This window comes from Mesoplodon mirus (genome assembly GCF_964341445.2).
Source record: "Mesoplodon mirus genome assembly, chromosome: 3".
NCBI classification, from domain to species: domain Eukaryota; kingdom Metazoa; phylum Chordata; class Mammalia; order Artiodactyla; family Ziphiidae; genus Mesoplodon; species Mesoplodon mirus.
Window position 1 is genome coordinate 89615530 of NC_138978.1, and position 26555 is coordinate 89642084.

General features: G+C 34.9%; 1 protein-coding gene across 2 annotated transcripts in view; it reads right to left on the bottom strand.

The window, feature by feature from the left end:
* Positions 1-26555, bottom strand: part of ARHGAP29 (Rho GTPase activating protein 29) — a 77973-nt gene that overhangs the window by 12401 nt on the left and 39017 nt on the right. For both annotated transcript variants that reach the window (XM_082614297.1, XM_082614296.1), the window contains exons 4-18: positions 24693-24789; positions 24253-24325; positions 21835-21883; positions 21275-21412; positions 20313-20377; positions 19779-19889; positions 19595-19675; positions 19202-19390; positions 18311-18448; positions 5805-5962; positions 5122-5261; positions 4743-4847; positions 2184-2282; positions 727-866; positions 249-437 (exon numbers count right to left, since the gene is read on the bottom strand). In XM_082614297.1, the coding sequence (XP_082470423.1) occupies positions 249-437; positions 727-866; positions 2184-2282; positions 4743-4847; positions 5122-5261; positions 5805-5962; positions 18311-18448; positions 19202-19390; positions 19595-19675; positions 19779-19889; positions 20313-20377; positions 21275-21412; positions 21835-21883; positions 24253-24325; positions 24693-24789 (1772 nt within the window). The remainder of the gene's footprint in view (positions 1-248; positions 438-726; positions 867-2183; positions 2283-4742; positions 4848-5121; positions 5262-5804; positions 5963-18310; positions 18449-19201; positions 19391-19594; positions 19676-19778; positions 19890-20312; positions 20378-21274; positions 21413-21834; positions 21884-24252; positions 24326-24692; positions 24790-26555) is intronic.

Here is a 26555-nt window from a genome sequence, read left to right on the forward strand (position 1 = left end):
ATTTTGAAAAATTCTGCTTTAGTACAAATGATTAAATGCAGACCTCTAAATATACTTACTGTCTACTTCAATTCTAAATATTATAGGAAAAAACTAGGACCAAATGAGGTAATATTTTCCAAATAACTCTGAATAAATTCAGTTATTTAGTAAAGACTGGGAGCATTGTTCTCCTTTAATGTCTCCTTATCATTAGAACAAATCACATTTACATTTAAAAATTTTTAATTTTAAAAGTTATAATATACCTGTAGACACAAGGCTCTATTTTCAATCTCTGAGGCACATATTTTGAGTACAAAAGGGATGCCATCTGGTTCCTTTTTTGCAACTTGTGTGAATTCTGCTCCAAATAAGTGTATTTTCCCCAGAAGTTTCTGATGACCACAGATGATGACTAAATTTTCCAAACACTTTCGGTGACAAACAAGGAGACACTACAAGAAAATCAAAGTCTAAAATGGTTAACTCACCTTAAAACTATTCACAACTGGATGAACTACAGGTAGAGTGGTAACAGAACAAAAATGAGTTTAAAAGGTATTACTTGTGGTGTTTGAAATACATTTACTAGCAAAATGAAATATAAAATTATAGAAAATACACTGTGGTTCAATTTATTAAAAATACATTTGCAAAAGATCCTAATTGGTAAAACTAATAACAAAAAGCATTGCTCAAAGCAAAAAGCATAAAAGGGCTAATGTAATTCCAGAAAGATCTTACCTCTTCACATTCAACACCCTGGAATACCACAATGCCTTCACAGTCCCTGCACTTCGTGGGGGATCTCAGTTTGCGAAACTTGTGAGTCAGAGCTGCCTTTGACATCAAAGTTTTCTTAAATGTTCCGAGGGAATTGGGTCCTTGTAACAGAAGTAGAATAGTATGTAAGAATTGTAAGACTACAGAAAAAGTATACCGTATGATACTACATTTTTAAAAATCTTTAAATAAGATTACAAAAAGCTCTTACTATAATAACAAAATAAGCATCCAACTTATAGATCTCTTACAAGGCACACATATATCAAACATTTAAGCTACGAGTAAAAATCACCATCAGACCAATAAGATACTTCTAAAATAGCATAGCATAATGTTTCCAGAATCAGCGAATTTCAGTTATTAACATGTCCTTTATTACACAGGTGGCATTACATTCTTAGAAAATGACCCTTTGAAAGCTTGGAATAAAACTAGCTATATGAGGTTAGTGTGTCAGCATTATTTGCGTTAAAGCTATTCTCAATTCATTACAAAATTATAAGTAATACTAGCTAGCTATCAATATCCTACCAGAGGGCTTCCCTGGTGGCGCAGTGGTTGAGAGTCCGCCTGGCAATGCAGGGGACACAGGTTCGAGCCCTGGTCCGGGAGGATCCCACATGCCACGGAGCAGCTGAGCCCGTGAGCCACAGCCGCTGAGCCTGCGCTCTAGAGTCTGCAAGCCGCAACTACTGAAGCCCACGCACCTAGAGCCCGTGCTCTGCAGCAAGAGAGGCCACCGCAGTGAGAAGCCTGTGCACCGCAACGAGGAGTGGACCCCGCTTGCCGCAACTAGAGAAAGCCTGCGCGCAGCAACAAAGACCCAACGCAGCCAAAAAAAAAAAAAAAAAAAAAAAAAATCCTACCAGAGGTCAGATGTTCTTATACTGTTTAAGAAAATGATACCAGAACAGGTATCTGGAGGTCTCAAATGAAGCCATTAACGTGACTTCCCTTTTATACCCTTCAGCATCCACAACTTTCCCCGCCCTCAAGAAGTACATGTGTTTACTTTTCCCGCCTAGCTTCTTACACTATTTCTTTTGAAGAGGCTTTTCTCATATAGAAATTCTCAAGACTAGAATGTCTCACGTATTGCAACACTCTGAACAATTAAGTCACTATTAGATTTATGAAAGACCAAAATATCTAGCCTATTTTATCAACATGCTAATACATTTTGGCTCCAGTGGTTTTGCTGTTTATTCTTATATTTTCACTTGTAACATTTGATTAATACATTATCAACCCATACTTGTACATAATTTGTTGGGATATATTTAAGTCACCATAACGCCTTTTTTTTAAATACACAGTAAAGGAATTCTTTAAATCATACTATTTTTTCCCTAATATCATGCAATGCTACTGATTCAACTGGTTTAGTGGAAACTTGATTCAGGTGAGTGTAATACCAGCTTCTGAAGGGGAAGGTGGCTCTCTTTCATCCAGATCATCTGCAGAAGACATGGTTCCACTAGATGGAGTTCGTGGAAGTTTTCGATGGAAGTCTCCTAAAAGAAAATTCATTGTAGAATTTCAGAAATGGGTAGTGACAACATTTTTTGAATAACGCAAGTCATACTATTATATTAGCTACAATGTAAACATTTGCTTCCATTCACAGACTTTGGATGCAGGGGATTCTGATACTCTTGGGAACAAAAGAGAATTGAGCCAAATCTGACTTTTCCAAATAAATTTAAAATTGAGGATCACACATCCCAATGAACCTTACTGTCAACTTCTGATAGTAAGTGCCAGAGATTATAAACTCAAGGACAGGGAGTTTTTTCTATTCAAGTCTTATATCTAATGTCTGACAGAATAGCTGGCGCAATGGTAAAGTTGTCATTAAATGCTTGTTGAATTAAACGATAAAGAAATACTTACAATGTAACCTAAAGCTTTCTAAAATAAACAAAAATCTGCAAATATAGCAATACAACAGTACCGTCACATTTATGTTGCCAGTAAGACAGAAGACCAGGAACCAGGACCAATGATCCTGGCAGGGAGCAGAGCATGGGATACAAGCTGTCAGCCAAGGACTCTGCCATGTGTCTCAAAGCATGTTTGGAAGCAGCCTGACCAGGTAATGAGGTTTATTTGCTCCCTGCTGATATTACACACAGGGCTGTGTCTAAGTGGAAGGTTACACTTACTCAAGCCCTTAACAGTCTTAGGTTCACAGTTAGAAAGGGCTTTACAAATTATTTAAACCACATCTCTCCCAAAAGATTCCCCCTGCCTTCAAACTATGCTTAAAAGGTGGTCATCTAGTTTTTGTTTTGAATGTGTCCTCCAATGACTAAGAAATCATGAGACCACATGCTTGCTCATTTTAGAACTATTCTAACTGTAAAATGACTTCCTTGTATTGCTGAGCAGAAACCTGCCACCTATAAATCCCAGCTCTTGGTCACGTGTCTCCCTAAAGGAGCAAACAAGCACTCTGACTCTCACCCTTTTACACTTCAATGTCTGAGAACAGCTGTCACATCCCCAGGTTTCCTCTTTCCCAGGCTATGCATACCTCAGTCTTCACCCATTTATCATGCGACCAGTTTCCAAATTTTTGTCTTTACCACATGAAGTCTTACAGGATTCCAAATAATTTAGAGCTGGCTCTAGACTGTCTCTTAATTTCTGGGGATAGCTAGAACCACTCTGTTTTTACAAAGCTAATTACAAATATTCAGTTAAATATTTAGGATTGCATCTCCAGAGTGTCCCTGAACAGCAATAATTTTAAAGTAGGACTCAAAGTAGTTGCTGACAATCTGCCTATAAACCCCAGTACGGCATGGAAGTCATTTCTAACTTTAAATTCAAGGGCTTTATTTACATGAATAAAATTTCTGTAATATGTAGAACACCAGAAAAAAAAACAAAGCCTTGGACTCTGAGGTAGGTTAAATCCTAACTTATCTCCTGCAGTGCCAAAATCTTAGGAGAAAGAAACTTAGCCAGGAAGAACAAGACTGGGAGAAGTCTCTGGTAGAAAAGCGGAGGAGAAAGAACATCGAAAGTAATAATCTCAAGGGTTCAAGTGACACCTTCTTCTCTTACTAGCTGTATTATCTCTGGCAAGTTATTCTCTTTGAAGCCACTAAGGGAGGGTTCAAAACATCTATTCTGCCTCTCTAAGGAGCATGAGACTATCAAAGTACCTTAAAGCACATTTATAAAAAATGAAATTATCACAGGCACAAGAACTGTTGTTAATTGTACAGTTCATTATAGTGATTAACTACAAAACAATCCAAAAGACAGATAATCACAGTTACGTTCATAAAACGGAATACTATACAGCATACAGTATAAAGTATAAAATAAAGACAGCTTCTCATATCAATATGAATCTCAAAAAAAATGCATGAAAGAAGTCACAAAAGGATAGTATGATTTCCTCTGCATACTATTCCAAAGTGGGCAAAGCTCAACTAGATATAAGTACTAAAACATTTAAAATAGCCAGGGAAAGATGAACAAAATTCAGGATGATGGCTCATCTGGGGGTGACAGAGCAAGGTTATCAAGGAGGTATACATAGGGGCCTTCTAATATACTAATCATGGTTTATTTCTTAGGCTAGGTGTTGAATATATAAGGGTTTGTTCTATTATTTTTATTTAAACTGTACACATATATGTACAAACCCCTCTCTATGAGACAGTTCATTATAAAAATAAGATAGTTATAAACAACAAGGATTTACTATATAGCACAGGGAACTATATTCAGTATCTTGTACTAAACTATAATTGAAAGGAATCAAAAAAGTATAGAGATATATACATAAATATATGTATAACCTAATCACTTTGCTGTACACTTAAAACTAACATAATATTGTAAATCAACCATACGTCAATTTTAAAAAAAGTAAAAAAGGTAGTTAAAAGTATCCCCCAAAAGGAAAATTTTAATCTGTCATTGAATTTTCACTCTAGACTTAAATACTTATGTACCTGGACTTATAGATTCAGAATCCAGAGATCTAGATTCACTGCTTCCTCCAGTGCTCTCAGAATCACTAAACATTCCAAATGTCCATGACCTTATAAAAGAAGGACCTTTAAGAAAAGAACATTTAAAGTCAAACTTGGCTACAGACAAATTTCATAAGTGTTTCAAAACACTGACATTAATGAGACAAGTCAAACTTCTTTAACAGTGTTAAGCAACTGACTGTAAGACAAGCACAGTGCTCACAACTGTGAATAAAACCTCATAAGGTTACAATTCAAGGCCTGATGTTTAAGTTCCAGAGCTGCGATTCGCGTAATGATCACATTTAAACAATCTGATCCTTCATAAATTAGTGCGCTCTTTAATGTGAAACACTACCTGATATGTCTGCACTGTTAGAGCATCTGTCCTCTTCAATCTTATTAGAGTTGTCAGGAAGGCGCACAACATCTTCTAAAGAGTCGGAAGGTCCATATCCAGAAGTGTGGGGGGTATTTGTTAACTGTTTATTTACATTCCTAAGAAAAACCCAAATAAAACTCATCACTCAGAAGCATGACTACTTTATTCTATTTTCAGGAAAATCTGTTAATTTAATGAACAGAGTAATTAAATTAACTAAATATTAGGAACAAGCCATATTATACTGTTGAACTTCTTAAAAGAGATGTGAATAAAACTTATTAATCATTTGTATTTATTATAGCTGAAACACAGAAAAGAATAGCAAAAATACAGTCCATTATTCATATCATGGTTAAACTCTTCTGGTATAACCTGTGTGGAAAATGCAGGTTGTTAAGTTTGCGGACATTCGAAGTTGATATGACCATGATTTGCCATTCTCAAAGGATTTCTAAATCTCAAAGAACTGAGCTCTGTGTTAAAATGGAAAACTTTACTCTTAAGTGAGTCACATCTTAAATAATATTTTAAAAATTCAGAAGGTTTTAAAGTCAATTCTACCAGTGTTAGAAAAAAACATCACCTGACACCAGATAGGAAACTTAGCAGTAAAGGTTTTATGCCTTGAAATAATTTCACCTAACATTAATTCTCACCCATCAACTTTTTCTTCCTCAGCTGAATTCGTGGCCCTGACAAACTCACTGTACTCCTGGCCTGGGTCATAGAGTTTGGCACCATCACAGAGAGACTGTAAATTGTTCGCGAGGGAGGCAGCCCGCAGGTGTTGCATCTGGAAGAGGTTAACTGTTACCTGTGGGAACAGATAGAAACAAAAGGCAACGTAACTCACGTTATAGAGAATGCTACATAAATACATATTTATTTCAAGTGATAGCACCAAGAAAAAGGTCACACAGTGAAGAGCTCAACAGTGAATCTCCTCGAGAGCACACTATGTTGCCTGACTCAGTACCAGGTCTAAATCAGAAAAAAAAAAAAAAGAAAGTAGTTTTAATCCAATATCTAAGAGTAATCATTTCTGGCAAAACTGGCTTTAATCTGAAATGTTTAAAAGCACAACCTCATGTCCCTAATGGTTCACAATTTTAGGAGACAGGTATGTTTTTGAGGATCCCCAGCTCTGTACTGATGGTCTGACCACAACTGTCTAAACTGAAAAACATGGGGAAAAATATTCCAATCAGAACACTGTTATTTTGACTTTCACTTCTTCAATCCTTTACAAATAGAAATGCTTTATACTTACAGTGTGTCCTACAGTGCTCAGTTTTTATAATTAGGTACTATCCTGAGTCTCTTCAAAATACATTATTCCACTGAGTTTCTACAAATGCCTACATATACTGTCACTACTGCCACTTATAGTAACAGCAACGATAGCAGCTGGAGCGTGCTTACAACATGCCAGATTCACCCTGAGAGCTGTACATGAAGTAACTACTCTCACGTTCCCAGAAACCCAGGTTTTGGATACACTACGGCAAATAAACAGATGAGATCCCAGCCCTCATAAGAGTCTGCATTTTCCTGAGGGTGGTGTTGGAGAGAGAGGACAAACTAAGTAAATAAGATTATTTCTGGTACTGAAAACTGCTACGAATACGATATAATATTGTCAGGTTATGGAATATGACCAGGTATATGCTTGCAAAAGGGTACTTTTTTTTTTTTTTTTTTTTGCGGTACGCGGGCCTCTCATTGCTGTGGCCTCTCCCGTTGCGGAGCACAGGCTCCGGACGCGCAGGCTCAGCGGCCATGGCTCACGGGCCCAGCCACTCCGCGGCATGCGGGATCCTCCCGAACTGGGGCACGAACCTGTGTCCCCTGCATTGGCAGGCAGACTCTCAGCCATTGCGCCACCAGGGAAGCCCCATAAGGGTACTTTTGACATGACAGTTTGGTGAAGGACTCTCTGAAGAGGTAACATCTGAACTGAGACCTGATATAAGAAAGAGCCAGTGTGAAGTTTCAGGGAGAAGACCAATCCAGATAAACGGAAGAGGTAGTGCAAAGATCCTACGGCAAAAGTGAGTAAGAAAGAACTTGTCATGCTCAAGAAACAGTTGAAAGGTCAGTGTGGCAATTCAGTTTGAGATGAAGCCAGAAGGGGAAGATGTAATCTAAACCAAGGTAAGGGGTCTGGATTTAAGTACAACTGAAGGAAGCCAGTGGAAGGTTTTAAAAGGGTGTTAAGAGCTATAACATGATCTGATTTATTTTTCTAAATGCCACTCCGGCTCCTGTGTGGGAAATGTTAATGAATGCCAAATTTCAACTGGCTTAATGTTATTTCAAAGACTGCCATGTTTCCTCTTTCATCTCTCTTGATTATACCAGATGATATGTTGAACTTCTGATTAGCCTCTAAGTCCTTTCCAAGATAGACAGGCATTCTCCAAGGATAACTAAGAGTCAGCATAAATAGTATTTGAAAAGTGCACATAAATGAATAGCTTGTTTGTGGCCTCTTTCAAGGAACATAGGAAATTCAAACTGTGGATGGTGAAGTTTAAGTCCAGGAATTAGCTACAATCAGGGAATTCTCCAGTTAATGGTAAACTGAACTTACTCTCTTGAGTAAAGGTAACTAACTGTATGTTCATTTTTAATACTTTTTAATAAGCTCTATGAATCTAGTTAGAAACACCAATAATTTAAAAAGCCAAATGAATATACTGGCATAATTGCTCATCTGCTGAATGTTTGTCTCTGGGTACTTATTAATAATAAAGACTTAAGCAATAATATATACTGGAAGCCCAATCTTAAAATCTCTTTTCCCTAAATGATTCAGCCTTCTCCCTCACCTAACAGAAATGCTAAAGACTGAGGTCCCCATGGGGTAGATCCTACAGGACTTGCTGGGCATCTTAATTGGGGTGGCTCATGGGTACCTCAAAAACCATCATGCTCCTAAGATCTTTTTGTCCCCCAATCCCTTCCTGAGTCAGGGACTTGGTCCTTTTCTTCTAGGTCCCCAATGTGTAGCACAGTGTCCTAAGTGCTTCATAAAGGGGAAATGACCAAATGAATAGTAGTAGAATGTGTTATCAGTCAAGGTCATACTGAAATTCTGCACATTTCCTGGTACTGCTAACTCAAGCACATAGGACTTCCAACTCTATGCCCAGTTTTGTCACCTACATCTAATTTTTAGCTATTCCATGGGCACATAGATTAGCACACATTTTTCTGACAGTTGTTGAAACAGAATATGCCATAATATCAAATCAATGGGAACAGATTCTCCCATATAGATTAGCAATAATCTAAAAATTAATTTTTGTTCAATATAATTTTCTATCCTATATTTTTAAAAAGATAAATTTTTCTTGGATACTCTTTAAAACAAAAGGAAAGGGCTTCTCTGGTGGCGCAGTGGTTGAGAGTCCGCCTGCCGATGCAGGGGACGCGGGTTCGTGCCCCGGTCTGGGAAGATCCCACATGCCGCGGAGCGGCTGGGCCCGTGAGCCATGGCCGCTGAGCCTGCGCCTCTGGAGCCTGTGCTCCGCAACGGGAGAGGCCACAGCAGTGAGGCCCGTGTACCGCAAAAACAAAACAAAACAAAACAAAACAAAAGGAAAAACTCTTGTGCTAATGTTTCCCATTCTTCAAAGCCCATTGATTTGATTAGGTCTTTAGTGACTGACTTGGTAATTTCTCCTTCCTCTCACTTAGTAATGTAATTATGATCTACATCCCATACCCTTCAATACTTCATAATTCAAGACAATTTTGAATATTCAGGAGTAATTCTTGATGTTCATGACATAACTTACAATTTTGCTGGGACATGAAACTGATTTGTGTATCTTTCTTAAGACAGTGAGTGAATATAACTGTGCCTAGCATCTTTACATCTCAAATAATTTTGTTTTCTCTGCAATGATATACACAGTAACATATCCTAGAGGGAAAATAAAATTCTTTTAAAAACAATTTGAGAGATGGTGTTGCAAAATAAGTCACCAAAATCCCCTAATTCTCCTGCTTTGATGGAGAAGAAAACATAAAGAAATCTGAGAAAATTATGGCTCTTACCGGGGAAAAAACACCAATATTCAAGAACTCAATGTTGGATTTGGTATCTGCTTGGATCTTCATGTGAATAATGCCATACGGAATAAGTAAAACTGATTAAACTGGTTCAAAAGAATTCCAGCTAGTAAGAAATTCTGCTCACAAATATATAGAGAGAAATTTTCTATAAACTGTCTCTATACATTACATGTTGTAGTGACTTTCAGCAGTTTGGGGATTTGTTCAAATTTGGGGAACTTTAACCTCAAAGTCTACTTCATACACTGATATGTACTGTTCTCCAATTTTTCAGATGTATTCATTCTCTCCCCCTAAATAAATGCTGAACTCCTTGAGGGCAGGCATCTGTCTTACATTTCTTTTAAATAAAGAGTAGGCATTAATAAATACAGATGTTATATACAAAATTAGGTAACTTCTTGTTTATATTACATCAAATTAAAAGAAAGCATAATTGTTGGATCACCAAATAACATCACTTTTTAGGAGGGAGGCAGATAAACAAGATTAAGCTTGTGAGAGAACTCAAAACCACATCACGTGAAGAAAAGTAATCAGATTTGGGGGTGTTTAGCATGGAAAAAAACATCCAGGGAAAGAAGGTAATAACTACCTTTAAATATTTAAAGTACTATCTTGTGGAAGAGGGATTATAGCAGTACAGTACAACTTGAAAGGTCCACAAGAAAACAGATCTTTTTTTAGCTCAATATAAACATCATATTAATTTTGGAGCTGTTCAAATCCAGGCTAAGTAATCATTCAGCAAGACAGCATAGTACTTAGGAGCACAGGCTCTGAAGTTATTCAACCAGAGTCTATCTTAGCTTTACAACTTACATGCTGGGTGACCTTGATATCAAGTTATTTATAACTTCTCTAAACCTGTGTTTCCAAAAAATTTAATGTACAAATACATATTATAGGGGATCTTGTTCAAAATGCAGATTCTGATATCAAAAGTCTAGGCTGAAACCCAAGATTCTGCATTCCTCACAGGCTCCCAAAGGAATTAGAATGTGACTGGTCCAAGGAATACATTTTGAGAAGAAAGGTTTTCTAAGCTTCAGTTTCCTCATCAGTAAAATGGAGCTTAAAACAACTGTTTTTACCTAGTAGGACTCTGTGAAAATTAAATGTGTTAATGAAAGCAAAGGGCTTAAGGCACTGGCAAGCACATAATTTTAGCTATCATTAGCTACTGTTTGAGGTGAAAAGGACTTGTTAAAGGTAAAAGATTGGCTTAAATAATTTATGTGGGAATTTTGGATCCTGGGATTTTGTAATTCTTTTAAATAATTTTACTAAAATTGATTCTGTAAATTAACCACATATTAATTAATCAGAATTTGATAAATAAATGAAATACAATTTTAAACACCCAGAAACATTTTAAGGAAGACTTCTGATTCAGATGGAATAAGCTCACTTCCCACAGTCTCTCAATGAATTTTCCTAAAAACGCTTGACAGAATGCATGGATTAGCTAGCTGAGGGCTCTGAAAAGTAAATGGTAGCAGGTAGACTGTGGAAATAAACTACAAATCAAGGTATGACCAATTAGTGGTATGCTTCCTGTTATTTTTTTTCCGCTACTGTGTTTCCCAGTTAGTACACAGCTCCTACTCAAATAAATGTGACTGAAAGAGTGGGGGAAATCCTTTGGTTTCTTTTGTATGTTTGTTTTCTCTCCTGCCCCAGCCCCCATGCAAGCCCCAAGCCCTAAGATGAAGTCCTGTGGCAGTGGCAGTGATGGCAGTAGCAGCAGAACAGACATCTAAAACTCTTCTCTATAAGCAGAGGGGAATTCTCTATAAGTAGATGAACTGTGGTCTGAAGAGTGAGGGATCTGAAATTCCTGTTTTTTCTTTCTCTTTATCCTTCCCCTACTTAGCTCTTAAAGCAACAGACTAGGTTGACTACAGTTTCCCAGCTAGAAGACCTAGAAGGGAGCCCTTAGGAGTTGAAGAGTGAACCTTGCTAGATAAAATGCCTGCAAAACTTTTTAAGAATCAACATTCAATATAGGTTATAAAGAAAACCTAGAGTCATATAAGGTAATATTGCAAATGTCTAGGATATCATCCAAAACTACTTGCCACACAAAGAACCAGGAAAATCTCAGTGACTCACAAGAGAAAAGATAATAAACAGATACCAACCCTGAGATGACTCAGCTATTTGAATTATCAGATAAAGACTTTAAAGCAGATATTATAATGGTTTCAAGAAATAAGGGCCAACAATATTAAAACGTGGAAAGACTGAAGTCTCAGCAGAGAATTGGAAGATATAAAAAAGAAATAAGGAAATTTTACTACTGAAAAATATAATATCCAAAACAAAAAATTTACTGGATTGACTGTATAAAAATGGAGATAACAAAGGAAAGAGTCAGTGAACTTGAAGCTAGATCAGTAGAACAAGAGGAAAAAAAGATTGGGGGAAAAAAAGGTCCCACATTCCTGTGGGATAATAACAAAAGGTCTGACATTTGAGTCTTTAGAGTCTTAGAGGAAGAGGGGAACATGTTACAAAAAAATATTTGAAAAAAAAATAGCCAAAAACTTCCCAAATATTGCAAAAGTCAAACGTGCAGATTCGAGAAGTTAAGGGAATCCCAAATAGGAGAAACTCAACAAAATCCACACCCAAATACATTGTAATCAAACTGTTGAAACCCAAAGATAAAGAAAAAATTTTGCAAGCAGCCAAAAAAACCAAACCAAACCAAACCAAACAACAAAAAACAATGCATGCCACATAGGGGAACACTGATTCAAATGACTGTAGATTTCTCATTGGAAACTATGGATGCCAGAAGGCAGTGGAATAACATTTTTAAAGTGTTGAAAGAAAATAACCAAATTCTATAACCGGTGAAAATATCCTTCTGGAATGAAGAAGTAAAGACATTCTCAGATGAAAAACAACCAAGAGCATTCATCACCAGAAGACCAACTATAAAAGAAATGGGAAAGGAAGTTCTTTAGACAAAAGAGAAATAATACCACAGAGAAGATGGAACTTTGGAGTGAAAGAATAATAACAGAAATGGTAAATATCTGGGTAAATGTAAAGACTATTTTTCTCCTCTTCTCTAAAATATGAGACTTTTGAAAACAAAAATTATAAGATTGTCTGGTGAGGTTTTCAATGTACATAGATGTAATATACATATATCAAGCACAACCCAAAATGAGTAAAGGAACTTATATGGTGGTATAGTTTTTACATTTCACTTGAACTGGGTAAAATATTAGTTCTAAGTAGACTGAAAAGTTCATATATATCTATATATATCTATATATATCTAGTGCAACCATTTAAACAAAAAACACTATACAAACAGATATAATCAAAGACCCAATAGATAAATTAAAATGTATACAAGAGATAAATTAAAATTTAGATAATCCTTTTAGATAAATTAAAATATAATTCTAATATATAAATAAAACAGAGTAAATCTTTAATAGATAAATAGATGAATTAAAATGTAATTCTAAAAAATTTTCAATTTATACAAAATAAGGCAGCAAAAGGGAAATAGATGAAGGGAAACAAGGTACAAATAGAAAACAAATAAAAAATAGTAGGCCTAAATCTGAACATATATTTACATTAAATATAAATGGTCTAAACATTTCACTTAAAAGATAGAGATCATCAAAATAGATTTTTAAAAAGTCAACATTGAAAAATATGCTATATAAGAACTTCATTTAAAATATAGTGATTAAAAGTAAACAAATGGAAAAGATGTACCATACTAAAAATAATAAAAAGAAAACTTAACTACTTCTATCAATATTAAATAATGTAGACTAAAAGGCAAGGAAAATTACCAGGATAAAAAGAGACATTTCATAAAGATAAAAGGATCAATTCACCAAGAATATATAACAATCATTAATATGTAAGCAACTGAGAGATTCAAAATATATAAAGCAAAAACTGATAGAATTTAAAATGTACAGTATATTGAAAACTTTGAAACTCCTTTCTCGATAATTGACATAAATAAAAAGTAAATCATCAAGGATATAGAAGAAATAAATAATACCATAAACCAAAAGGAACTAATTGACATTTACAGAATACTCCAGCCAACAACAGTAGAACACACATTCTTTCAAGTGCACACACATAGAACAGGCACCAAGATAGACCATATCCTGGGTCATAAAGCAAACCATAACAAATTTAAGAGAATTAAAATCATAGAAATTATTTCTTTCACCATAACAGAATTAAACTAGAAATCAATATCAGGAAGATATCCAGAAAATCCTCAAATAATTAGAAATTAAATAACAAGCTTCTACAATATCCACAGGTAAAATATGAAGTTTCAAGGGAAATTAGAAAATATTTTGAACTGTATAAAAATGGAAGTACAAATTCAAACTTTGTGGGATGTAGATAAGTAGTGCTTAGAGGAAAATTTAAATCATTAAATATTTGTATTAAAAAGACAGAGGTCTTGATGAAACCTAAGCTTCTACCTTTAAGAAACTAAAAAGAATAGCAAAATAAACACAAAGCAAGCAGAAACAATAAAAAGCAGAAATAAAAATTTAAAAAGACAACTAGAGAAAAACCAATGAAATCTAAAGCTGTTTCTCAGAAAAGATCAATGAAATTTATAAACCTGTAGCCAGACTAATCAGAGAGAGAGGAAGTGAGGGAGAAGGGACAAATTACCAAAATCAGGAATGAAAGAAAGGATATCACTACAGCCCACTGAGACACTGAAAGGATAAGAGTTATGAACAACTCTATGCACATAAATACAACAACTTAGATGAAAGGGAGGGACCTAATTCCACAAAATACCAAAATTCACCTAAAAAGAAATAACTAACTCAAATAGGCTTATAGCAAAAGAAATTGAATACATAGTGAAAGATCTTCCAAAAATGAAAACTCCAAGCCGAGATGCTTTCACCAGGGAATGCCACCAAACATTTAAAGAAATAACACCAATTCTACACAATCTTTTCCAGAAAACAGAATAGGAAGGAGCATTTCCCAACTTACTTTATGAGGCCAAAATTACCGACTCCAAAACCAGACAAAGGCAGTATAAGAAAAAACCTAAACTAAACAAAAACATAATACAAGTATCTTTCATTAACAGAGAAGAAAAAAAATACTCAACAAAATATTCGCAAATTGAATCCAGCAATACAGAAAAGGAACAATGCATCATAACCAAGAACAGCTTATCCCAAGAATGCAAGGCTAGATGAACACTCAAATATCAAATGTAATCCATCATATTAAGAGACTGAAGAAGAAAAATTGTATTATCACATCACTCAAATGATGCAAAAAAAACCCTCATTTGATAAGATCCAAGATCTTCATGATAAAATTCTCAGCAAACTAGAAAAAGGGGAAATTCTTTAACATGATAAAAGGTATCTTTAAAAAAAACTTACAGCTATCATCATGTTTAATGGTGAGAGACTGTTTTCTTCCTAAGATCAAGAATAAGGCAAAGATGTCTTTTCTCACACTCCTATTCAACAATGAACTGTAAGTCCCAGCCAGGGCAATAAGAAAAAAGAAAAAAAGGAATAGTTTGAAAGAAAGAAAGAAAACTGTCCCTCTTTGCAGACAACGTGATTTTTTATGTAGAAAACCCCAATGATTCTGCAAAAAAACGTTCCTAGAACTAATAAGTGAGTTTATAGCAAGGTTGCAAGATACAAAATCAACATACAAAAATCATTTGTATTTCTCAACACTAACAATGAATAAGTGAATTTGAAATTAAATAAGTGTGTGTATGTATGTATGCATAGATACATATACACATGTACACATAAATCATGTATTTATTTATATCAATCATATTCACAACAGACCCCCAAATAAACACTTACATACATAAGCTTAAATCTAACATAACATGGGAAAGACTTACATGTTAAAAACTACAACATGCTGATTAAAACTATCATTTACCTAAATAAATGGAGACACAAACTGTGTTCATGGATTGGAAACTCATAGTTAAGATGCTATGTATATAGTCAATTCTCCCTAATCTGATTAAGATTTAACACAATTCCAATCAAAATGTTAGCAAGATTTTTTTGTAGATACAGACAAGCTGATTCTAACATTTTTATGAAAGTCAAAGGATCTGAAACACTCAAAACGATTCTGAAAAGAATAAAGTTGGAAGACTCACAGTACCTGATTTTAAGACTTGCTAGACAACACCAGTAATCAACCTAGTAGTGTTTTGACAAAACGATAGACACACACACACACATATATATATATATCCATGGAACAAAATAGAGAAACTAGAAATTGACCTACAAAAACATGGTCAATTGATTTTTGACAAAGATGCAAAGGCAATTCAATGGTGATGGCACAGTGTCTTCAACAAACAGTATTGGAACAAGTGGACATCTGTATTAATCGTGTTTTTTTTTTAATTTTCTGTATTTTATGATTTTTGTTGTTGTTGTTTTTTTGTTTTTGTTTTTGGTTTTGCGATATGCAGGCCTCTCACTGTTGTGGCCTCTCCCATTGCGGAGCACAGGCTCCGGATGCGCAGGCTCAGCGGCCATGGCTCACGGGCTCAGTCGCTCCGCGGCATGTGGGATCTTCCCGGACTGGGGCACGAACCCGTGTCCCCTGCATTGGCAGGCGGACTCTCAACCACTGCGCCACCAGGGAAGCCCTTACGATGTTTTAATATCTTAAAAAGCTTGCTGCTGGGGAGAGACTGCTCCTCCCAATGCTAGCCAATTCTTAGCTGGGGAACATGCATGTCTTTCATATGCAACTCCAACCATCTCTATCTAACTCTCACACACCAAGCCAATATTTCCCCTTGCCCTAAATCATCCCAGGGCCAGGTACCAAGCAATTGCAGGCCATCCCTATTCCCCAAAGCCCACTGAAATTACACAAACTAGCCAATCCTTTATTGCTTATCCTGTCCTACCTTGCCTTTCCCCAGAAACCCCAATAAAGGCTTTATACTCAACTCTCCCCTCACTCCTGCTTCTGCTTCACCAAACCTGGTACCTTTATGGCCCTGTGTGGCATAGTGTGTTCCCTTCTCTCAGGAAATCTAAGTAATTCATTTTTCAATGACATTGACCTCTCCACGTCAACATTCAGTCACCTCTATAAATTAAAGTCCAGTGGGTATAATTTTAATACAACATCCATATGCAAAAAATGAATTTCAACCTGTACTTCACACCTTATAAAAAAATTAACTTAAAATGGATCATTTCTCAATGTCAAACTATAAAAGTTTTAGTAGAAAACATAGAAGTCTTTGTGATCTTGGGTTAGATGAAGCACTCTTAGATATAATACCAAAAGCATGACCCATAAAGGAAGAAATTAAGTTAGACTTAATTTCTTAAAACTTTCTGCTCCCTGAAGGACACTGCTGAAAGAATAAAGATATGCTTTAGACTGGAAGACAATATATGCCAGGTCAACAATAAGAAAACAAACAACTCAATCCAAAAGAATAGGCAAAACACAGATGGCAAACAAGCCACTTAAAAGATGCTCAATATCATAAGTCATTCTAAAATACACAAATTAAAATCACTACCTAAGAACAGCAATAATATAAAAACAACAACTGACAAGTGTTGTCAAGGATGCAGAACAACTGGAACTCTCATACATTGCTGGTTAGAATGAAAAATGTTATGGCTACACTGGAAAACAGTCTGGCAATTTCTTATAAAGTTAAACAGACATTTACCATACCACCCATTAATCTCACTCCTAGGTATTCACCCCAGAAATGTGAAAACTTATAGTCACACAAAAAAATGTAAATAAGTATTTATAGTAGCTCTATTCCTAATCACCCCAAACTGGAAACAATGCAATTGTCCAACAGGTGAATGGATAAACACTGTGGTACATTCATATAGTGGACTATAACTCAGCAATAAAAAGAAATCAACTATTGATACATATATAACATTGATGAATCTCAAAAGCATTATGCTGAGTAAAGAAGCCAATCTCCAAAAGATACATACTATGATTGCATTTATATGACATTGTGGAAAAGACCAAACTACAGAGATGGAGAACAGATCAATACTTGCCAGGAATTGATAAGGGATGGGTGGAGAGTTTGACTACAAAGGGTCAGCATGAGGAAATTTTTTTGGAGTGATGGAATTGTTCTGAATCCTGACTGTGACAGTAGTGGTTACACAAATTTATATACGTGTTAAAGCTCGTGAAATGTACACCGAAAAAAGGTACAGTCATTCCTCAGTATCTGAGGGGAATTGTTTCCAGGACCACCCATGAATACCAAAATCCACAGATGTGCAAGTCCCTTTTATAAAATAGCATAGCATTTGCATATATATTACGCACAACCTCCTGTATACTTTAAGTCATCTCTAGGTTATTTATAATACCTAATGCAATGTAAATGCTATGTAAATAGCTGTAAATACAATGTAAATGCTACGTAAATAGTTACCAGCGCAGGACAAATTCAAGTTTTGCTGTTTGGAAGTTTCTGGAAAATTGTTCCCCCTGAATATTCTCAATCCATGGTTGGTTAAATCCACTGATGTAGAACTCGTGGATACAGCGGGCTGACTGTATTTTGCACATACATTTTAAAAATAAAAACCATGGTAAAGAGGCAAATGAAAACACTTGAGAACAGGATGCTTTGTCTTCAAATAAACCATTGGGTTCAATTTCAATATTTAGTTTACTCAAATTTTGAAGAAGGATCTCATACTGCTTATAGAAGTTCCAGGTATTAAATCCATTTTGTCAACCAAGCCAAGAAAGACAGTGACATAGAGGCAATTTCAAACTCTCAAACTTCAGTTTTAACAGAACAAATCATCAATCCCTGGAGTGGAGAACCAGATAAAAAAAAATGAAACTCAAACCACATACCAGTATTAAAAACTGAGAGTCGACTTTTAAAATCTAAACTTTCCATTAATCTCAGAAACTAAATCCCATAAGAATCATGACTCATCAAGCATTCCTCTCCCTTCTTCAGATATATAGACTATTTTTTCCTCTTTAAAATACTGAAGAAATTACTTACAGCTTTAAGGGTAAGATCACACTGGAAAACAAGTTTCCGGAGTTGTGTTAAAATTTCTCTTTTGGTATTTTCTAGATCATTTCGTCTTTCTTCAACATTTGTCACACAAACTTTGTAGAGTTCATTTGCTTCTTCTACCTTCAGGAGTATCAGAGAAAAAAGTGACACTGATTCACTGAATCTATATTTTAAAACAAATGCTTACTCTAGTAAGGCTCGATTTAAATAATTGAAAAGGCTTATGCATGAAAGTTCTGAAATATTCTATATTTTAAGTAGAATATTTCTAAAGAGAAATATTCTGTTTTGGTAAGCAATTCAAGGACACTTGTCTTTTATGAATAGTCAAGTATGATTTACAATTAGTACACTGTTTGTCTATAAAATCAACATCCACTTCTACTTAATAGCTTTTTCTATTTATATTTACCATTTTCTATATAATCTTCTTACACAATTTATCAATTATATTTCATAAATAATACAAAGCTTCGGCCTAGTCTTGGTACCAGGTATTAGAATAAGTACACATATACACACAGTTGCCTAAATGGTGAACTTTCTGAACAATCAAGTAAAAAATATTAAACTACTGCTCTAAGATATATCTTTCACAAACAAACCCCAAAATTCAAAAGATAAGCAAAAATCTCTTAGCATAGTGGTTCTCAAAGTGTGGATCCCCGGAAGCAGCAGCACATGGGCACTTAGAAATGCAGGTTGTCTGGGGCCAACCCTAGACCTGCTGAATCAGAAACTCTGGGGATGGGGCCCAGCAGGCTGTTTTAACAAGCCTTCCAGGTGGTCCTAATGCAGGTTAAAGTTTGAGAACCAAAGCCTTAGCAGATTAGTGCTAATTCAATAATAACAAATAACAAAAAAGATGATTACTTTTTGAAGAGCCTCTTCTTCCAGTCTTCGCTTTTTTTCTAGCTGCCTGTTGAGATTTTTTACTAATCCACCACTTGAGCACAGATGCTCCTCTTCTGCACGAAACATGGAAGATTTTGCTTTTTCATATTCATCTTGACGTTGCATGCACAACAATTTTGCCTTTTTAAGAGCAGTCTCTGTTTCAAGCTACACAGAAAAAAAAAGAGTATTAAATACAGAATAAGAAAAATCCTAATGTACAAGTTTCTTTAGCATATTCAGCAAGATGGTTAAGACTGCATTTTAGATAAACTACAGAGTAAGATATGCATCTTCCCAGGGTAGATGCTTATAGACTGCAGATGATTTTTAGATGTTCACAAATAGATGAAACTCTACTATAATACTAACCATTTTATTTTGTTCCTGTTTCCAAAGTTCTTTTATTTCTTTCCTTTGTTTTTCCATTTCATTTTTCCTCCCAAGTAGAGGCTGGCAAGGGTATTTTTAAAAAAAGAAAGAGAGAAAAAAGCTGTTTTCTAAAGGTATACTGCTGTTTTTTTTTTTTAAGTATATTGTACTTATAAATTTTTACCTGCACAAATTTGTTGGCTTGGAGAGCTGCAATTGTTTGTTGTAAAAGGTGACTGCTCTCTATATCATTAAGAAGAGCATTGGTAAATAAAGACTGCAGTGGCATAAACTCCTAGAATTTAAAATTGAAAAGTAAATTTTCCAATAGAAATGTACTAGAGTTCTAGATCCTCCCCACCCCCACTAAACTTCTTCAAAAGGAGAATTTTTAAGCTTAGATTTTTTTCAGAAAAATGACTATTCATAAATATGACCATATGAGAAAAATACTGAAGAAAATTAATGAAGTTATTCTAAACCTCGTTAGCAAAATTAGTAGCTAACAAGATAATCAACATTCATATAAAACTGTGGATTTCCTAGTTTCTTCATAATGGGTATCCTTATAAGTTTAAAAAGATTTTATTTTGTCAGTAAAAAGGTTATGTAGCACGTAAGTTCTTTCCTGTTAAGTACAAAATTTAATCTGATTTTGTAAGGCGCTCATCTGAGTAATCTCTCGGCATAGGACCCTAGTAGTTCACTGATCACTTACCTGTAGTCCAATGTTAGTTCTAGTTGCCTCTGCCAACTTGACAATATTTCTAGTGGACTCCAATTCTGAAAAGGTCAAAGAAGGCATCAGAAGGTAAATTCAACTTATTTTTCCCCCTCCATACTCTAAAATTATTTGTAATCCCCCAATTAAAAAGTGATCACAAATACTAGTCTGCATCATGATATGAAGTTATGATTCTTACTTGGTAGTACTCATCAAAATCAACTGGGAAACTTTCAAAATGCACTTGATTAGATCTCACTTCTCTGGGGGAATGGGACCTAGTCCTGTGTATTATCTGTTTCTAAGGATATTCAGGTGAATCTGATGGGCATTCCCTATTAAAAGCAAATAATGTAGTGGAAAGAGCATAGGCTTTGGGTAAATTCTATACCCTTCCAGTTACTACTATATGATCTTAGGCAAATCTGCTGACCTTAGGCAAATCCCATCTCATTTGCCTCCACTGTAAAATGGGGATAATAATCTTGTCTTGCCTACTTCTCAGGGTTTTGATAAGGATTAAATGAGATAATGGATGTTGAAAGCATTTTGTCAACTGTAAAACACTGGGAAAATATTAGCTATTAAGATTTTCCTTATATGTTTCCATTGCCTTCTGATCCGACAGCTACTGTTGTTTTTGTCTCCTTTAACCATATTATCTGATTGCATTTCTTTTCACCCACTAGAGTATGACTTCTTTAAAGACAAAGACAGTATACTATCTGTCTTGGTGCCCCCAGATCTAGTGGTTGGTCCACATCAATGTTCAATAAGTATATTTACTGTAAGAAGAGTCTTTCCTATTCTAAGAGAAAATGGGCAATGATTTAATGCACTACAATGAAAGAGCTACTAATTTGGAATCATATTATTTATAGTCTGTAGAACATTAATCACAAACAATTCAGTTCTTACGTTCCAAAGTTAATCAGATGCCCTAAAGGGCAACTCACCCAAGCTCAGCTTCTTTTCAACCCATGAAACTATGTTCTTGGTATATTTTAACCATGTTTTAGCATATGACAAAGCCAATTCTATAGAGTTAGTGTTCTTTAACAGCATGCTGTCTAATTCTATAGGAGAAAAACTTCCTGAAAATAAAAATATCAAGGTAAGTATACATTAAATATGAGTTCATAACTCTAAACAAAGAAGCATTCATATCCTAAGATGTTCTTCAATGAAAACTGGTTTAAATATATGTGACAAATTCATAATTAAAGGGTCACAGTTTAAACTGAAAATTAAATTATATTTTTTAATAAATGTGTATTTCTATTATTCATCAAGTTACAAGCCCTATATAATTCTTGATCAGTCTATCATCACATTATCTATCTACTCTAGCAGGTTTTTTTCCTTAAGTTTTATATGTAAAACTTCACACATCATTCATTTTACGTCTGAAATGGATACGTTAGGTTACTAAGCAAGGAGAGATTAAGTAATCCAAAACATTTATCAAAAGTAACTGTAAAAATTTGACTAAAGTTTTAAGTACCTCAAGCATTACCTTTTTCACTGGATGAGTCCACTGATTCCACAGAAACATTTTCAAAAGACTTAAAACATGGAAGAAAACAAATTTAAGATTAGAGCAGAAGATAACAGAACTTGGCTTCAAAATTTTTTCACTCTAATTTGTTACTCTGACATAATTCCTACTAAAGAATTTCAAGCATTTAGAACTCAAAGGGCCTGAGAAGTCTGTTTAAATGCCAGAACAATTAATAAGAATTATATAGCTTTTTACAACAGCAGTTCTCAAGGTCCAAGAATGAATAACCTCATTGTTTACTAACAGCATTAGTTAACATTAATGAATCCATTCAAAACTTTAAATTCTGCAGATCTCAAAAATATTAGTCAGCAAGTTATAGAAGCAATCTAAATAGACTGCTATTTAAATAGAAGACAAAGACCTCTCTCTTTCAGCCATCTTTTACCGTTTCATTATATGATAAGCTGTCTCTGAAGGTCCACTGGACAGCTTAGTGCAGAACTTTCTATGATAATGGAAATGTTCTACATCTGCACTGTCCAGTAAGGTAGCTAATAGCTACATGTAGCTATATGAGCATTTGAAAAGTGGCTAATTTAAATGAGAATTAAAATTTTAATTTAATGAATTACATGTGACAAGTGGCTACCTTATTGGACAGTGCAGGAAAAGGTTATCTACCGAAACTGTGAGAGTTTATATTTAGTTGGGCAATACGGAGTATGAAGGAATTCAATGCAACAGGAATCAAGTAAAACCTGGGTTTGAAGTCAAGCTCTATCACTTAGTAGCTGTATAACACTGAGCTATGTATTTATACTCATTTAACTTTGGTTTGCCCTTCTATAAAATGAGGATAAGAACATTACTCCATAAGACTATTTTAAGGATTAAGATGATGTAGGTTTAGCACAGTGCATGGTTATCTATTAAGCACTATTAAATAAATGGCAACTATTATTTTATTTTTATTTTTTTTATTTGCAATACGCGGGCCTCTCACTGTTGTGGCCTCTCCCGTTGCGGAGCACAGGCTCCGGACGCTCAGGCTCAGCGGCCATGGCTCACGGGCCCAGCCGCTCCGCGGCATGTGGGATCTTCCCGGAGCGGGGCACGAACCCGTGTCCCCTGCATCGGCAGGCGGACTCTCAACCACTGCACCACCAGGGAAGCCCGGCAACTATTATTTTAAAAGATATTTTTCAAAACTCTTCATTGAATGAAGTAATTTTATTAGTAGTATATCATCATGGATTTTTAGATTTCAATTTCTAGGGTAAATTAAAAACTGCAAAAAGGAAAAAGTATTATCCTATTAAGAATTAGTATACATGTGCACAACAGAAGTACACAAATAGGAGATATGATTTACACCTAAAATTTAAATTGTTTAGGCCCCTTTAACACTGATATAATGTTTTATTACACCTTCTAAATTAGCAGCAAGCTTGAAAATATGAAATTGAGGAAAAATCATAAATAACAGCAAAATATTTAAAGATCTTAAAATTCTTCATCATTCTGATATGGTTTCTACACTATCCTCCTTTAGTCCTTCAGTCACCAAATGGATGACTTCAGAAGTAGTCACAATTGTTTTCTAAGTACTGTAGTACATATAACAAATGCCTTAAATAGTCATTCATATTTTGTATTATTTAAGAAAGATCTGTAGTTTCTATATTATTTTGATATAATAACAGGTACTTGGCACATTTCCAAATATTTGTTGCAATCCTTTTGGATTCCAATCCTTTTTGGAAATCCTTAACAGGAAATGATCAACATATGTCCCTAATGCAGTTTGTTTAAATACCTTGCATTTGGTGAAAAAATTTTAGTCAAATGAAAATATTACTACTACAATTAGTATAAATCTATAAAGCAATATTCTACATACATTCCTAATGCTCTTTTATTTCATAGCAATTTTTCTTCCAGTTAGGAATCAGAACCCCAATTCTCTAACATACTTATAAGGATGCTCTCAGGGAGAATTCAGACCTTCAGTTCTGTTAATAAGTGTTTCATGGTAACAAACAAACTGTAGGATGTGTGAAAAGATTAACACCCTCTTTACTTCTTGCATCATTTTTCTACCAGTCTTAAAATCTGTGACAATGTCAGGAAGGAAAAACAGCTATGAATTACTTACTAAAATTTTGGACCATAGACATATAGGTTCATTACATAAGACACTATAAAATTACCAGCTATGTTTTTTAAAAATGATGGTTCCACTTCAAAAGTACAATTAAATTTTTGGTCCAGAAACTGACCATAATTTATCATATTTAAAATGAACTGAGCTGGTTTTTTTTGCTAAACTAAACACCTATCAAAGATTAATGCTGAGATTAAGATTAGGATATTATTAAAATATTAAGTTAAAAATATTAAAATCTTTGCTTTCATACAAACTTGGCCTACCTTACTTTCCCGGGAAACAGGCAGTCGCAATAATGAATCATTGCCTACATCTCCCATGAGGAAGTTTGTTAGGCTATCCAGGGGAATTAAAAAAAAAAAAGAAATGGAAATAAACAAGTCATGACATTGCTCTGTCACAAGCTTTACATTCAACATGTCATCTAGGTTAAATTTTTTTGAAGTAAGAACCTTAGAAATAAACTGCTAGGAATCTATCCACATAAACCACATAGTCACTTGCAAATGGATGTTGCTTCTAAACAGCTATAAACACCTCCAAATACAGCAGTAAAGCAACACAGAATGTAGCTTTTCTGAAGTTGTGATAATATTTCATGCTAGTTAATACTTTACTTTGCATGTATGTACTGAATTATTGTGACATACTCTCATTGAGACATCTAGGCCCTAATTTCTTTAAATGACAGTCCTATACTTACATATTTCCAAAGGTAAAGGCCAAAGTTTCAATGGAAGAAAACACTTCTCTGAAGAGATCATTTTTGTTTTCTTCATTTACTTCTGTGAAGTTCACAGCTTTAGGGAAAAGTTGGTTACAATAAATGAGGAGAAAATACTTTAAACTAGTTTTATACAAAGTCATTTAATCCCTTAAAAATCCATCATTACTACTAGAAGCATTAGAAGATTCAGAAGCTGAAAAGCCTAATACACAAAATAAATATGATGTTCAAGTTCTTCATTAAAGAAATCATACAAAAGAATCACCTCGCATAAAAGTAGCCAGCATTCCAACCTGACTGCTCCACACATTACATAATTTGACACATCTAAAAAGTGACTCAATGTGAAATCAATTGATCTTGAGTCACACAGTCCATGTTACACCAGCCTTCTCTCATTAAGAGTGCTCTGTGTTTTTTTCTCTTGCTTATTGCTTCATGGCATTTTTTAAAAACAGCTAAATGCACTGTGGCTCACTTAAGTCAATATGAAGTACATTTTCCACTACAAATTACCAATATTTGAAGTCACATATACATTTGACATAACGTAAAACCTATATACAAAGCATACCAATTAAAAACACACAAAGCTTAAAAATTTTTTAATTCCTATTTATTTATACCGTTATTTCTTATAGGGTCTTGGGCTCTGAGGTCCATTTTAATTGATACATAGCTGTCTTTTGTTTATCACAGGGACAGTCTAACATTTTGCATTTTGTTAAAATTATGAAACATAACTGAAAAAGGTTTCTTATCATAAGTTCATCTGTATGCACCTTTGTTAAAAGCCCAGATACAATCTACAGAGACAAAATCTGAGGGTTGAATAGGTAATTTTTTTAAAGTAACTCATTCTACTCAGATTGAGTTTAAGGAGCAACTGGCTCCCTGTATCCCACCCTCCCTAGGATCCTGGCCAATAACTGGAAGGAGAGAAACCAAGTGGAGAGGAAGCTATCCTTTGTTTTAAAACATAGTTGTTCTTAAGCTTGCCTGCACATCAGAATTACTTATGCAGCTTTAGAAACAAAGTCTGAGTCCCACCACCAAAGATTCAGATTTCACAGGTCTGGTGAAGCACATATATTTGTTCAAAAGCTCTCCCAGGTGATTCTAAGGTGCAACTAGGGTTGAAAATGTTTCCTGGAAAGCCAGGATTCCTAAGCAGGGATCAATTAAACCTTAAGCCTGGAAGCCTCATGAAATTACAACCAAGATTTTACACGCCTTTGTAGATATGAGGGGCTAAGGTCCACACCTTTCATGAGATCCTTCTAAATATCCCTGATACAAACAAGAAGAAAAACTTAAGAACCGCCATAAATAATTTTTAAAATATTTTTTGATTTCTGCTCTGGTCAAGATGGAAAAACAGGCTTATATATCTGAAGCAACTAAAAGAAATCTGTACAAAATATACAAAACAGCAGTTTTCATGACATTAGCTATCAGGCAACACAGAACAAAAATCCTAACAGACAAGAAACAAACATGGTGAGGCTCTACAACTGCCCCAAGCTTACTGCCTAATAACACACAAAGATTCCTAAGCAAAGGAAACTACCAGAGATAAAGAAGGTCATTTTATAATGATGGATTCAATTCATCAAGAGGACATAATTTTATACACTTATGCACCTAATAAACAACTTCAAAATGCATGAAGCAAAAACTAATAGAACTGAAATGACAAATTCACAACTACAGCCAGAGATTTCAAAAACCCTCTCTCAATAATTGACAGAACATGTAGACAGAAAATCACTAAAGGATGTGAAAGCCTTCAACAATACGATCAGCCACCTTGACGAGACCGACATTTAAAGAACACTC